Here is a 14,472-nt window from a genome sequence, read left to right as displayed (position 1 = left end):
CAGTTAAATGCATTCCTAATTTCAGCATTTTTACTGAAAAGTTCAGGCCACCTTTATCTTCAGTGTCTAGCATAATGTCTGGCAAAAACATGGGGTAGGAGAATGAGTTATGTTTTCCTTGAATACTTACACAACTTAAAATGTTTTAGTATTACTACTGTTTCTTTCCATCGAGAGTATTAAAAAATAAATTTACCCATTATTTACTGGTACGATGTACTGATAAATAAAAGAGATGATAATACATTTTGTTACATGAAAATCACACCATAAAATGTGTCCTGACATCTGCACTACTGTAACCACTCATAACTTAGTTCAAAACAGACTGCTCTGTGTGTGTGGTCCACTGTCACTCAACGGGCTGCTGCAGAAACCGATCAGCAGTCAACAAAAGACGTAAAAGAAGGTGGCTGGTCACACCTACAAACCCTAACAATAAATGTGTCAAATAACCTGAGCCCCAAACTTTTGACTATCATCAGGCTAATTCTTATGTCCTAAAGGGAATTTTTATTAACTGAACCATTTTCTAAAATACATTAAAAAATAACTATTGATCAAAATATTGGTGGGATGAAAATGGAGACAACTGTACTTGAACAACAATAAAAAAATACTGGGGTCCAGCTAATCTTACCTGAAGTACACTAAAATTTTTTTAAATAAAAAATAAAATAATTTTCATGAAGACTTAACATAAAATTATTTAACCTCTTTGTGATTCTTCTGAACAGTGTGAAAAGTTAACTTTGGCTCCACATTAATAACTTGCCTCTTTTTCCTCATTCTACTGAGTTGCTACTAATCCACCATCAATGACAGTTTATGAAGCATATTGTTTTCCTTCTGCTTTCAGTAAGTTAGAGCACCGGTGACATTTTCCTACCTATTATCTCATATCCTGTTGTCTGCCTCCTCACTGAGATCGCCAAGGTTCCATCTAGGTTTCTGTGGGCTTTCACTAGGATACATTTAAAATCGCAGATATTAAAGTGGAACTCTCATCTTTCTGAAAGTGCTTCTGCATCACCAGGCAAATCACAAGAACACTGGTCTTCTCATTATTTCTTTAGCACTTCTGGAAAGTAAAACTGAGCTACTACTCTGCCACCCAAAGGATAAACAACGTGGCCATTCGTAAAATGCATGTTAGAGTTTGTGACACGTGGTAGAGACGAAGCTGACAATGAAGGCCTACTGGCTTACTGAGTCAATGCAAGGTTAAAACTGATTAATGCTGGTGTGACTCAGTGGATTGAAGGCCAGCCTGTGAACCAAAGGGTCAAAGGGTCGCTGGTTTGATTCCCAGTCAGGGCACGTGCCTGCGTTGTTGGCCCGGTCCCCAGTGGGGGCCACACAAAAGGCAACCACACACTGATGTTTCTCTCCCTTTCACCCTCCCTTCCCCTCTCTCTAAAAATAAATAAATAAAAATTTTTAAAAAACCCAAAACTCTGATTAATGTAGGGTAGCCATTCTCCTGCAACCAGAAGCAGCGACATTACCTTGGAACACAGCCTCACTCCAGACATGAACAGCAGAAATTCGGTGGGGAGAGGAGATGTCTCATAAAAATACTGAAGGTTCTCATTCAATAAACATACGCTGGTGTCTATGCTCTAAGCACTACATATGAGTAAAGGAGGGTACAAGGAAGTCAAGATAGAGCCCACATTCAGAGGCAACTCACTCCATACAGGTTACATTTTCTCCTGGAAGAGAGTATGCGGTATGTCTCCTGAGCTGGGATTTTCTGCTGGACTAAGAATATTTTGCACAGTTAGGTTGAAATGGAGTTAGAGTCAAATGATCCTGTCATTTTTGACTGTCATCACAGCCATGTCCTGAATTTATTAACAAATACGACTTTTATTTTTTTCCTGATTATATGTGACATTCAGTCCTAAGTAAACTAGATTAAGGAAGCAGAGAGGTAGTGGCATTGGAGGAAAAAGAATGAACAGAGAAAAATCAACTCTTAAAAGAGAAACAACTGATGAGGTATTAGAGACAAAAATCATACGTAACGTTTACTCTGCATTCACTTAACAAACTTCTGAATGATCCTGAAGAGCCAACAAAACTAACGCTGATAAAGGTGCCAAACAATAAAAATGACCGTGTTAGTATCGCCCTAAATAAGCTAAATGCTTCACTGATAGAGAACAGGAAGTCAGCAAGGCAGGAGGAGAACAACCCAACGTGGTGATTACAACCCTTCAAGGCTGGCCTCTGGGCGACGGGAATGACAGCAAGCTTTACGTTTTCTCTATCCCAACACTGTCAGAAACAGAATGTATTTTATTAAAATGATTTCAACCCACTGATTCTGAAGCCTCTGTGATTGCCTGATGTCGTGTAATGCCAGCCCCGTTCGGTGGGATTTAGTAATCACATAGTGGAAAGCAAGAAATTCTTTTTCCTTTAACATCAGACTGTTCATCCAAATAGACATCAGATGTACAATAAAACATATCGTTGCCTGGGTCATTCTAAAAGAGTGATGCTAAAGATGGTATACATTTGAACAACTCTATTTGTTTGCTCTATGAAATGAATTTCCAGAAATTCTCTATGTCAAGCCAATCAACTTACCTTCGAAGGTGGAGAAAAGCTGTGTAACACTGTTTACGGAACTCCTGGTACTGCTCACTCTGTGTGCCTCCCATTCCTTCTACCATTTCTTTATTCAGCTTCATTGGAGGGGGAAGAGGCTTCGGATCCCGGCCCAAGATATATCCAAAGTCTATGTGGAAGAGTTTGCCTAGGTGTTGATAAGAAACCCATATGTTTCCATAATTATCTTAAGGGACTAGGAAGGGGCTATGACATACAATTGGCAAAGCAGTGTCTCTTCATAAAAAGTATCAGTTCATGATGAAGTCTAGTAAATTGTTGACCCTCTAATTCCAGGCATAGGGGTAGCCTACATTCATTCATATAAACTTATGCTTAAAATCACTGCACAGTAATATTAAAAATTTAAATCCTTCTTTTAGACCACCATGGTCAAAGTTGGCAAAGCCTGAACAACTTTTTTTTTTTTTACAGTATCAGCATAAATAAATACCTTGTAGCAAATTTCTCACGCTAAAGTTTAAGCAGAAGGCCATTTCTTTTAACCATTCATAAAACGAAGACTTCCTTAGACTTACAACAATCCCCACCCCTGCTCCCACCAAAACCAATTCCTTAAATTTCACCTTTTATTGTCAGCTTCACCTGAACCATTTCCAACGAATCTCTGTTACTCATTAGCTGCAGACTAAGAAACCAAGCACAGCACTCACATCTGCACAAAGCTGAACACAGCTGTACTGCCCATGAAGACAAGCCCTGGAACTGCCATCCTAACCCCTACACCAGACAGAGATGCAAGAACGTGATCGTTCCCTGTACTGAATGATTCACCACAGAATGCATAAGGCATCTTGTGATTTACAAGAAGGTATAAAACAGGCATACACCTACTTCCTTTAAAACACCTTAGCTAAGTGTACATTAAAATCGTTCACTTATCTTTCTTCTCCACACAAAACTGTTAAAGAACCATTTCAAGAGTCTTATAATCAAAAATCTTGTTTTATTTATGTTTTATAGTCCTGAAGCTTAGGATAATACCTAGCATACAGGGGCATTCAATGTGGCTATTCTGCATTTATTTAACCAATCACATCTCAAATTCACCTTTACAGCTTAAGCAACTTTTTTTGTGTGTGAGAAATTCTCTTCTAGAAACCTGAAAGTTCTTATAATAATTTCTTTCTTAAAACAACTGTCTTATAGGGGAGTGGGAGGGGGAGAGGGGGGAAAGGTACAGAGAATAAGTAGCATAGATGATAGGTGGAAAATAGACAGGGGGAGGGTAAGAATAGTGTAGGAAATGTAGAAGCCAAAGAACTTATAAGTATGACCCATGGACATGAACTATAGGTGGGGAATGTGGGAGGGAGGGATGGGCGGGATGGAGTGAAGTGAAGGGGGTGGGAAATGGGACATCTGTAATAGCATAATCAATAAATATATTTAAAAAAAAAATCTGTATATCTTGAAAAAAAACAACTGTCTTCATTTCCATGAAGATCTAGAATAAAAATAATAGAGGCCAAACCTGGATCATCTGGATGCTGCCACCTTACTATTAATACTATCATGTCATTTCAGTGTTTTTGACTGAGTTAGTATCAAACAGCAAGGCAACTTCAACTGCTGCAAGCTAACACTAACAGAAGCAGAATTACTTTACCTTGAAATTACATGACAGCATCCCGAACAATGGAGACTATGAAATAGTTCAAGTAGAGAAAAGTACTGAGAATACTCACACAGGGTATGATACAGCACTGTGAACTCACACTCACACTATACTGTCTGCAGCATAAGATGCACTGCAAGTTTGTGACACGACTTCATTCTTAAACCTGTTTTTTATTTCCCACTTAGGTAAGAGTAGATGTACAAGAAGTTAAGAGCAGATTTCATGTAGCACATATTGAAGATTGTAAAATGCAATAAGTCAACATGGGGCTTCACTTCTATTTACAACAGTTCTGTGTATTATTCATGATGGAAAAACACCTTTTCCACCATAGGCTCCAGAGGTCTCTAAACACAATGAAAATCAATTTGGGGGGGAAATCCAGAGAGTTCATCAAATTCTCAAGTGAAGTCCATGATTCCAAAAATATGAAAAACCAGTTCTAGAGTAAGATTTGATCACTGTAGTACTCACTGGGAAAACATCATCTGCTAATCCCTTAAGGTTCAAGGGAATAAATAAGCTATCATTGAATTTTTTAAGATTTGGTGAAAAGTCCATGATCGTCGTCTGTTAAGGATTTCACTGCCTTCAACTAAATACAAGGCGAGGCAGAAGTCGGTTTACAGTTGTTCGTATGGAAAATAACACAGTGACACATAATAACACAAGATTAGACTGTGTTTCGTGTGCTCACAACTGTAAACCTACTTCTGCCCCACCCTGCATGTATCCTCTGTCCAACTAAGCTGAGCACTTTGCTTTACGCTTTATTCTCATTCAGGAGTTCCCACTTATTTTCTGCCTTGTTAGACAAACATCATTCTACCCTCATAATTATAGGTACAGTAAACTTTTGTTTTGTTATTAATATAATTCTTAATGATACTCAGCATTTGAGCAGATAACCTATCTGACCAATCTTTGATTCAAAACTGTCACCCTTAATGAATCACAGGGCACCCTAGTATCAAATGGTATCAGCCATCACATGTAGTTTATTTAATGGGCTCTGTGTTTTTAATGGGAGACCCGGCCCCACTTTCCTTCAATGCATTACAGGCACTACTGGAATCCCAATGTCAGCTGTGCATCGCTGCTTACAAATGCAGAGTGTACTGCTCTTCTTCTCCTAAGAAAACTCTCAAAGAACAGCATTACTGCTGAATTATAAGGCATAAAAGATTCAGTATCTAACAGTGAAACCATCATTATGCTTTGCAAGTTCACAGAGTCGTGTATTCTGAAAAGAGGCTATTAATGTTTCAAGAAAATGTATCCTCTTACATAGCAGGGGGAATGGCTATTTTAAAGTTAATACCTGTAGATGAAATGCAGGATTGTAAGGACTGCAAATGTAAGGATTTTAAAATGTACTTCATAAAATTAAAAGTTTAATTAAGCAATTCAGAAAGTGTGGTCTTATTCAAATCTATTACCTTAAATAGTCAAGAGGTAACGTACCCATAAAACAACCTGAATGTTGACTATAATTATCTCTTAAGTCCCTGACTTGTAACACAATGGGGATAAGAGGAGTTAATTAGATCGTCCTGTTATTTGCATAAGCCACAAGAAGTTATTTCTAAAATTGTAGTTCAAGACATTTGCAATTCTTGGATTAAAGAGAACAGATATTACTAAAATTAATAGTATTTAATAGTTATTTTTAAAAATTTCCATTTTGTCTATCCAATAATTAAATGTGACCAATCTCAAAATTGTAATTTCATTTTTCACACCTCTGCTTAATCCCCTTCTATTTGACTCTCTTCTTCTATTTTCTATAATCCAACTCTATTTTTTTTCAAAATCCCACAAAATTCCCAAATTCAAAAATTCTTCCGTTACTCTTCCAGAGTAAGTTTCCCATTCTCTTTAGTGTTTTTGTAGACAAGCTGATGTTACTCTTTTTCCACAAAATGACTTTATTTCTTATGTGAATATCGTATCTTCCCTGTTGCCCTAACGTAAAACCTAGAACAAAGAAGGTAGTGAACAGCTTTTTGTTGATATAATGAAAGCTATATTTCTGGAATTAAAAATGCCCCCTATACCTGCACTCCCACTTATTAGTTAAACCCTGATGATATACTTGGTTAGAATTAGTTCTTACAGTTAAAAGCATAGTGATGATTAAGTGTATTTCAATAATCGATTCTGAGTAACACAGAACAATAACACACAGATAAGTACAGATGAGTATAATCATTTCAATGCTCTGCTAAATGTTTCATACAATTTATTATCATTTCGCACTCAACTGTTAGGATGGCTTCCATAGCGACACAAGCATGCTAATGACAAGGGGACAAATCAGGTCTATTTAAGTGCATCTGATTAGACAGTCTATTACCATTCAAGAAAAACAACATTTTAAATGTTATATATTTTCATTTTTTCTATGGTCAATAATGTCATGAAGTTTTTCCCTGAAAGGAATATTTAACGTTTAAAGCAAAAACAGTAACCCCTTGAGGATGAAAAATGATGGTCTTGAATGAGCAATTCTAAAATGTTTTGGTCTCAGAATCCTTAAAAAAATAATAATTAATTTAAAAATAAGCCAAAATTTTAACATGACTTGTTTTTTTTATGAGTGATAGTTGTCTTCTAAAACAAAAACATAATTTAGTGAGAAGAGTGGCATTGCCTTACATTTTGCAATGCATCTGGGTTAGTAAGAGACAGCTGGGTTCTCCCAGTTGCTTCTCCTTTCTAACTGTTATGATATTTGATTGCGGTAAAAGAAGAGAACCCAGCCTCTAAATAGACAGGGGAGAAGAATTTTAATGCTCTTTTCAGATAACTACGGACAGCTTAACAAATTCTCAGGCCCTGCCACACCCGAGTCAGAAACCCCTAGCCTCAAGCCCAACAATCTGTGTGTTAACTCCTGTTAAACTCACCCTCCAGGTAACAATGACCTGAAGTCACATGAGGCTGACCCTTGAGGACTTCTACTTTACACTAGTAAAACCCTCAACTTCCGTTAGGTGATTGTGGAGGGGACAGTGGCAAGACAAATCACCTAAAGGAACTAAAACTCACATTCAAGGCTAATGTTTACAGTTTCCCTGTTTTGTTCAACACTATTTGTTAAAATTTCACACATTTTTTTTTTATTCAAGGGGTCACTTTGAAAATGTATTAACTTTTTAATAATCCACTTTACCATTGCCAGTTAATGGTGGAACCTGAATGCTTTAAAATACATTAAAATTTAATCTTCTCTCAAATTACTCACTGCAAAGAAAATAATGTCTACCCAGCGTTAAGAAATGCACACGATATAAAACCTTACTAAATAAATTTTAATGTTTGACTCTACAGTTCTACTTCAGTGATTGACTTTGCCTTCGCCATATTAAAGGTGATCCAAACAGAGGTAGACGGATTCCCATCCTCAATCTGACCTCGCATTAATCTCACCAGCCTATGGATATATTAGTGGCAAAGGCATTATTTTCAGCTTCTCGGGCTTTTACTAGAACATATGCTTTCCTCCCTTTGCACTGCATACACACCCAATACCTTCTCCATTACCCAGCCTAAGTTACTTTCTCCACGAAGTAATTTCTAGCTCCTTAGGCACACCGAGTATACACCACCTTATCATTTTTTGTTACTTCTTATGAGAACAAAAAAAGTTTTTCTTCTAAAACAAACTTTAAAAAAAATCACACCTACAGAAACCATTAATATTTTGTTTTCAGTAACCATGATAAAACTTCTTGATACTGAATATTCAAGAAATTTTCTAAAGACCAGATTTTAAATAATGTCTAAAAAGAAAACAATTCACATGAAGACAAGTCCTTCTCATTATTTAAACATGTAGAGTAATAATCAATAGACTCAAAAATCACTTATGGATAAAAAGAGAAGGTCCTACATGCCTGGCTCTTTTTTGTACACATTAACTAAGAAAAACCAACCAAACTGGATAATAAAAGTTTACACAAGAGACAGATTTTCCTGGGAAACCTAAGAGTGGATAAAAATGGCATTAAAAAAAAAACTAGTTCATTTATTCATGCTAAAAGAACTTACTGGGTTCTTACTAAATACATAAAAGTTTTTATATCCATTTCTCTCATTTTCCAGAAAATAAGAACATTAAGAAATTAAGTCTGCAGTGTTAGATTCTGCAGCATATAAATCTACCAAACTCAGTAACTTAAATACACAGAGGAGGTGCCACCATTTGAATAGTAACTAAGTTCCTTCCATATAAGAACATTTTGAACATCATAAACAACCATATGATGTCTTGAGGAAAGAGTGAAACAAATAAATATAGTATATATTGTAAGACATCAAGCTTCACATTAAAACACACAAAGGATAATGACATCAAAACCAATGATCAAATCGACTACTTCTCTTGTATAAGCCTTCCTGACTTCTAGACTACTAAAATCGCCACTGGAAAGAAAATGGAGAAGGTGGTAACTTAAAGTTTGGATTTTAGACTGGAAAAAGGGGCTTTTGAAATAAATTATTTTCTTACCTCTAAAATTATGATTCCAAATATTAGCTACGTAAGTCAAAAATGGAAACCATTCTTACTTTCTGAAGGTAGAACAAATAAGCAAAGAAAAGACCATAAGAACCACGATCCCTTAAGAATTGTTTACTATGTGCTCAGGAACCTAGAAAATTCTATCCTGCATCTAATTCTACTTTCACAAAACCACTAAAGAGAGGTTCTGTTATTACTGGCACATTCAGAAGGAAAGACCGAGTCACAGATCTATAACTTACCCAAAGTCGCCCAAGGGTGGTGGGGAAATTTAAGCCCAAAGATTTTGACTTTGACTTTGAGCCTGACATATTAACTTATACAGTGCAAGACTGTTCCTACGAATTAAAAAAGGAAGTGAATCAATTTTACATAAAATTAAAGAATCACCAAGAAGAAGATCGGGATGGGGAATATATTTAAATTTTTTAAAACTAGAATATAAGAATGACTTTTCTTACTCTGAGCACTCTGACAGGCTCCAAGGGCGTCACTCTGAAGTGCCCACACAAAGAGCCACGGTTCCTCCCACTGTACAAGCATGTAAGTCCAGATCAGAAGGGCGTCCCTTCGGACCCACAGCCAACTCTCCTGACACTCCAGACACTTAGCTCCTTGTCATCATTTGTGAATGTTTTTCAGTTATTTACGTATTAATTTTGTATGTTAATTCTACTACAGAGTCTGTATATCATAAACAATGAACAAGTTTTTCAGTTATACTGGTCATGTCCCTCCCTCAAATTCTCAAAACTGAAAGCAAAAATAAACTTTTCTTCAGAGTTGGGAAAAACCCAAATCATGTTTCATTTGGATCCTTTCACAGATGATTATTCTGAATACATTGAAAGTTTCCTCAAAGGACATAAACTCTGAAAAAAGTTCCTATTTTTTTTCAACCCCGTATCACTGCTTAAATTTTAAAATTTCTTGCTCATAATGCTATAGTAATGTATTAGAAGGCAATCATGAAGCACTCCAAATCCGCTCACTAACTGACCACATGAGGATACACTGACAAGGGAATTTAGAGCTTTGTTTGTGGTGGATACACAGTGCCCCCTGCTGCACAAGCTGCAGAAACGTCAGCCAAGCTGAGAGAATCCAAAACCAAAAAAAAGCATGGGCTTCTTGGAAATCTGTAATTGAGACTCATATTTTACGTTTTCTCAAATTACCATTGTATAGATTTAAAATTCTCTATATTCAGTGAAGCATTTTCTCCACACACTCCTAAACTTCTCTGTCTGACCCTTTTCTGTCCTCGCCTACAGTTACAGGGTAGAACAGTGTATTGGGAGCAAGTCCCCAAAAGGCCCCAGTGACATAAAATCTGGGTATCTCCCTTCTCTCTACTACACCTCTCATACCAGAGAACTGGACATAGCTGATAGAGGAACTCTGATTACAATTCCAGAGCAAAGAAGGGTCATAGCCTTTAAACCTGCCCAAACTGGCATATGAGAAGAACAGAAGACAAAAGGTGTTATATTTTAAAGAATGGGAGAAATGTTACTTTTTATCTAAAAAAAAATTTTCATTAACATTAATAGATTGTACAGTTATATAATAAAATCTAAAGTTCTAAATATTGAATATATTACAGTGTGTATTGAAGGTGTAATGGACCCAAAATATACAGAAGATGCTTCACGGTACTCAAGGCATTTTAAACTACAAGCACTGCAATGTATTTCCTGCAATGAACCATGTTTAAAATGCACTTTGAATATATAACAGTTGTATAAACTACACACACTCTATTTATAACATATATGTAATTAATATGATTTGAAACAGCTTTGAAATATATGGACTATTAGTAAAAGATGACTAAAGACACAAATATTTTAAAATAAATCATTACAAGTTTTTAAAAGTTGAAGAACACATTATACCTTAACATAACATATAACACATATTTGCCTTAATATAATCAGACTTTCCTTATATAATCTAATTTCATTCAAGTTAAAACTGAAAATTGAAGATATTTTCCCTAGTGAAGAAGACTTAAAAAATTAACTGTGTGATACGCCTAGATGAAACAATTAAAAAGAAGTTAAGAAAAAAAATAACTCAAAAAATGCTGTTTTTTAAAAAGAGAATGCCTCTTATCGAGCACATTTAAGGAAAGTTTCATTTTCGATGGCAAATTTGAAGCACCCTCTAGTGGAAAACTGGTAACAGAAAGTTAAAGCTTCTGCTTCTGAAATTTTATCATTCAATTTCCATAAAACAAGTAACTATGACCTAGGACAAAAAGTAGATTACGTAAGACTCCTCTTTCCAAATCGTACTTTTAAAATATTCCCAAACACACATACATGCACGTAACAGCAGTTCCTGAAGTCCAACAGGAAAAGTCTATTATTTATCAATTAAAAAACCCCCCAAGATCTGTGAATATAACATCATAGATGTCCACTATATATTAAACATCCACTGTGGTAATAAAATGATTAAATCACAGAAACTCATGGAATCACTTTGTTAGCTTGATATATATGGTTAAAAGATTCAACCAAAAAGAGAGCTAAGGGAACACAACAGGAAAACTTCTTCAAAATTACGATTCTCTCAAAAACACACTGAGACATTTTATAAACAGTCTTTGCTAAAATAGCAAATTAGGTCGGAACTTCCAGCACAATCTGATTACATTCCTTCACTCCTGGTTATCAAAGTGATTGCCTGGCCTTGAAACAGGCATGGTTCCCCCATGCAAATGCTACCACAGATGATTTTTTTATGTTAGTAATTTAAAACTGAATAGATGAAACCCCAGATTATGTGTATTAACAGGGTTATCTATTAATAATTACACTACATATAATGTATTAAGTAAATTCTTAGTATCACAATTTGGAGAAATATTAAAAAAACAGAAAATGTCCTTATCTGAGAGACCACTGTAAAATATAATTTAAAATCTATTTTCTGAGGAAGTCTGAAAACACTTATTTAGCCTAGGTAAGAGAAGGCTCCACAGAAGAGCAGGTAATTAAGCACTGATTTGCTGAGCCTGCTAACCAGGTGTTGTGCAAGACTCCGGGGGCGCAGTGGCATGCTGCGGGGACCAGGTCCCTGCTCCCATGGAGCCTGCATCTTGAATGCGGACAGATGATACGAAATCAACAAGCTCCATTAGGGTCAGGATTTCTGTGTGTTCTATTTACTTTGGTATCCCCAGCACCTGCAACAACACCTGGGCGACAGTAGGTGCTCCATGAATGTTTACTGAATTATACCAAAAAGGAACTTCAGCCAGTGATGAGTAGCATAAAGAAAAAAACCAATAATAAATAGAGTAATGGGCAAGGGTGGCATGGCAGGTACATGCTATTTCAGGTGGGAGAATTAGAAGAGACTTCTCTTAAGGAAATGCCATTGGAACTTAGACTTACTCACCAAAGTCAGACTTGCAGAGATCTGAAAGAAGAGCTTTCCAGGAAGAGGCAGGAGTGGTTTTACATTTAAACATGCAGACTGGTCAGTGTGGGCAAGCCACGGCAGCCATGGCAGAGAGTCAGATTTTACTCAAACAGTGTGGGCAAAAGATGTTGGTTGCAAATGGAGTCATGGGATCGGACATGTAACTTCTTGCTCTATTTTGGAGGTGAGCAGTAGGCATGATTTGCTGATAGGTTAAATGTGTGAGATGAGGCCAAGAGTGGCAGCAAAAATGTCTCCTAAGTTTGGTGTTTACACACATGGGTGCAGAAGACTACTTACTGAGATGGGAAAACGAGGTGAAGAGCAGGTTTCAGCAGATAGTGGAGGGAGGGGACAACTTTTACAACTAGCTGTGTAATCAGGAGTTCAAGTAAGTGTTTGTGTACTTCGGTTTGAGGCTAATTAAGTTTCTTGAGAGTTTTGAGTAAGAGCTGTACAGAGACTGGACTGCTCGCGAGTATCGTGAACTGTCCACCGAAGTCCAGCACCGAGGGCTGGACGCACATCTGGACGAAAGCTGCTAAAGCAGTTCCTATAAGGGACGAAAGTTTCCCTTAAATGTCCTTCCAAGGTACCACTTAATGGGGCTTTTAAGACTGTATGATTTATCTTCACTTATGCATATTATTTTGTTACTAAGTAAATTCCAAGATAAAAAAATGTCAATGTATATAAAAGCGGGTATATCTATCTACTAAGAGACATTATGTGTTACCTGTTTTTGTCAGCAAGAGGTTATCCAAGTGCCTGTCCCCAACTCCAAGGATGTATGTAATCACACAATATCCAGCTGCAACAAAAGTTCAAGAAAAACAAACAAAAAAACAAAAAAAAAAATCCTGTGAGAAACACATGCAAACCAAGTATACAGAACACTGAATACAGAAACAATTTGTGCTACTTTAATTTCCATTTGCTTACTGCTGTTTTTCACTTTTCACCTCAATTCTCAAATTAAATTTATAAACTTTGACTCTTTAAGAGTTTTTACTTGAAACTCAAAAGAAATTAGTATTTGCAACAGGAAAAATATTTTTGTCAAATTATAAGAGCCAGTTGTATCAAAAGTGAAATCAGGTTTCAGGTCTACCATTTCTCATTTAAAACTGGACACATGTTAAAGATGACAGTGGAAAAGAATTGTCTATAGAAATGCACATAATGAACTCAATCATCCCACCCTGTGCTGTCTATAAGGTAACAAAAGAAAATGCAGGGTAAAGAAAAAAACAAAAAACTTTAGAGAAACAATCTTGAAGTGCCAGTGGAAAGAAAAAAATTAATTCACTTAAGTGGTAAAGACATGTATGAAATTCCCATCACAATCTTCTAAAGTATTAGGATAAATAAGATGACCAGGGCTAGGGGCAGAGCCATTGGCTCTAGCTTTTTCCTCTTTTATCCTTCTCTCCCAGAGTCTGGAAACTTGGCATGTGTTGAAAATGCTCAAACAAAATTTGAAGCATATGCATGCGTGTGTGTGTACATACATATGTATGTACTTCAAATTTTATATGTTTTTATATGTATCATATATATTTTTATGCTTCAAAATATATAACATATAATATATAATACATATATTATGTACTTCTCCTATCAGTAACCTGACAACAAATATGACTTGCAAAAATACATTAGGACTATAACAGCATTTACAAAAGACATTTATTTCAGCCGATATGTACAAAAATGATGAAACTACCTGTTAATGACCAAATTAATCCTATCCAAATTTAATGGGCTGGGATTTGAATTTAAGTTAGACTCTGAAGTCCTAGCTCATGCCAGTTTTTCACTGTATAATTCCTCCTCCCCAAAATGGCTATTTTGATAGGTGAAATACTCAACAAGATAAAGCTACAGTATACTTGTTTAGAATAAACAACAATATTCTAATTACAGATAAAATTATGTATTTCAAAATGTATCCATATTAGAGAATGAATAAAAAAAATCTTCTAATCACACCACTAATCTATTAACAAATTTTACTTAATTGTAACAAATCAGTGATTCTCAAATACAGCTTGTAGTATGACAAGGACTACTAGTTTGCCTACGTAATTTCTATCTATGCTTCTTCTTTAAGACAAAATCAAAACAGGATTTATGGGGCAAGACTGTGCCTGGGCAAAAGACTGTATCTCCTAGACTCCTTTGTGCGTATCCATAATATATTGTTCTGGTAATTTTACTGAGTGAGCAGGGTTTTCAAATTTTAGTCAAT

At 36.0% G+C, this 14,472-nt stretch overlaps 1 protein-coding gene across 2 annotated transcripts in view; it reads right to left on the bottom strand.

Annotated features, from left to right (window-relative positions):
- Positions 1-14,472, bottom strand: part of PIK3C3 (phosphatidylinositol 3-kinase catalytic subunit type 3) — a 119,269-nt gene that overhangs the window by 15,223 nt on the left and 89,574 nt on the right. For both annotated transcript variants that reach the window (XM_045187699.3, XM_024580679.4), the window contains exons 21-22: positions 12,958-13,032; positions 2,599-2,767 (exon numbers count right to left, since the gene is read on the bottom strand). In XM_045187699.3, coding sequence (XP_045043634.1) covers positions 2,599-2,767; positions 12,958-13,032 — 244 coding nt within the window. The remainder of the gene's footprint in view (positions 1-2,598; positions 2,768-12,957; positions 13,033-14,472) is intronic.

This window comes from Desmodus rotundus, chromosome 10 (genome assembly GCF_022682495.2).
Source record: "Desmodus rotundus isolate HL8 chromosome 10, HLdesRot8A.1, whole genome shotgun sequence".
NCBI lineage: Eukaryota > Metazoa > Chordata > Mammalia > Chiroptera > Phyllostomidae > Desmodus > Desmodus rotundus.
This window is presented reverse-complemented; position numbering and strand designations above follow the sequence as displayed.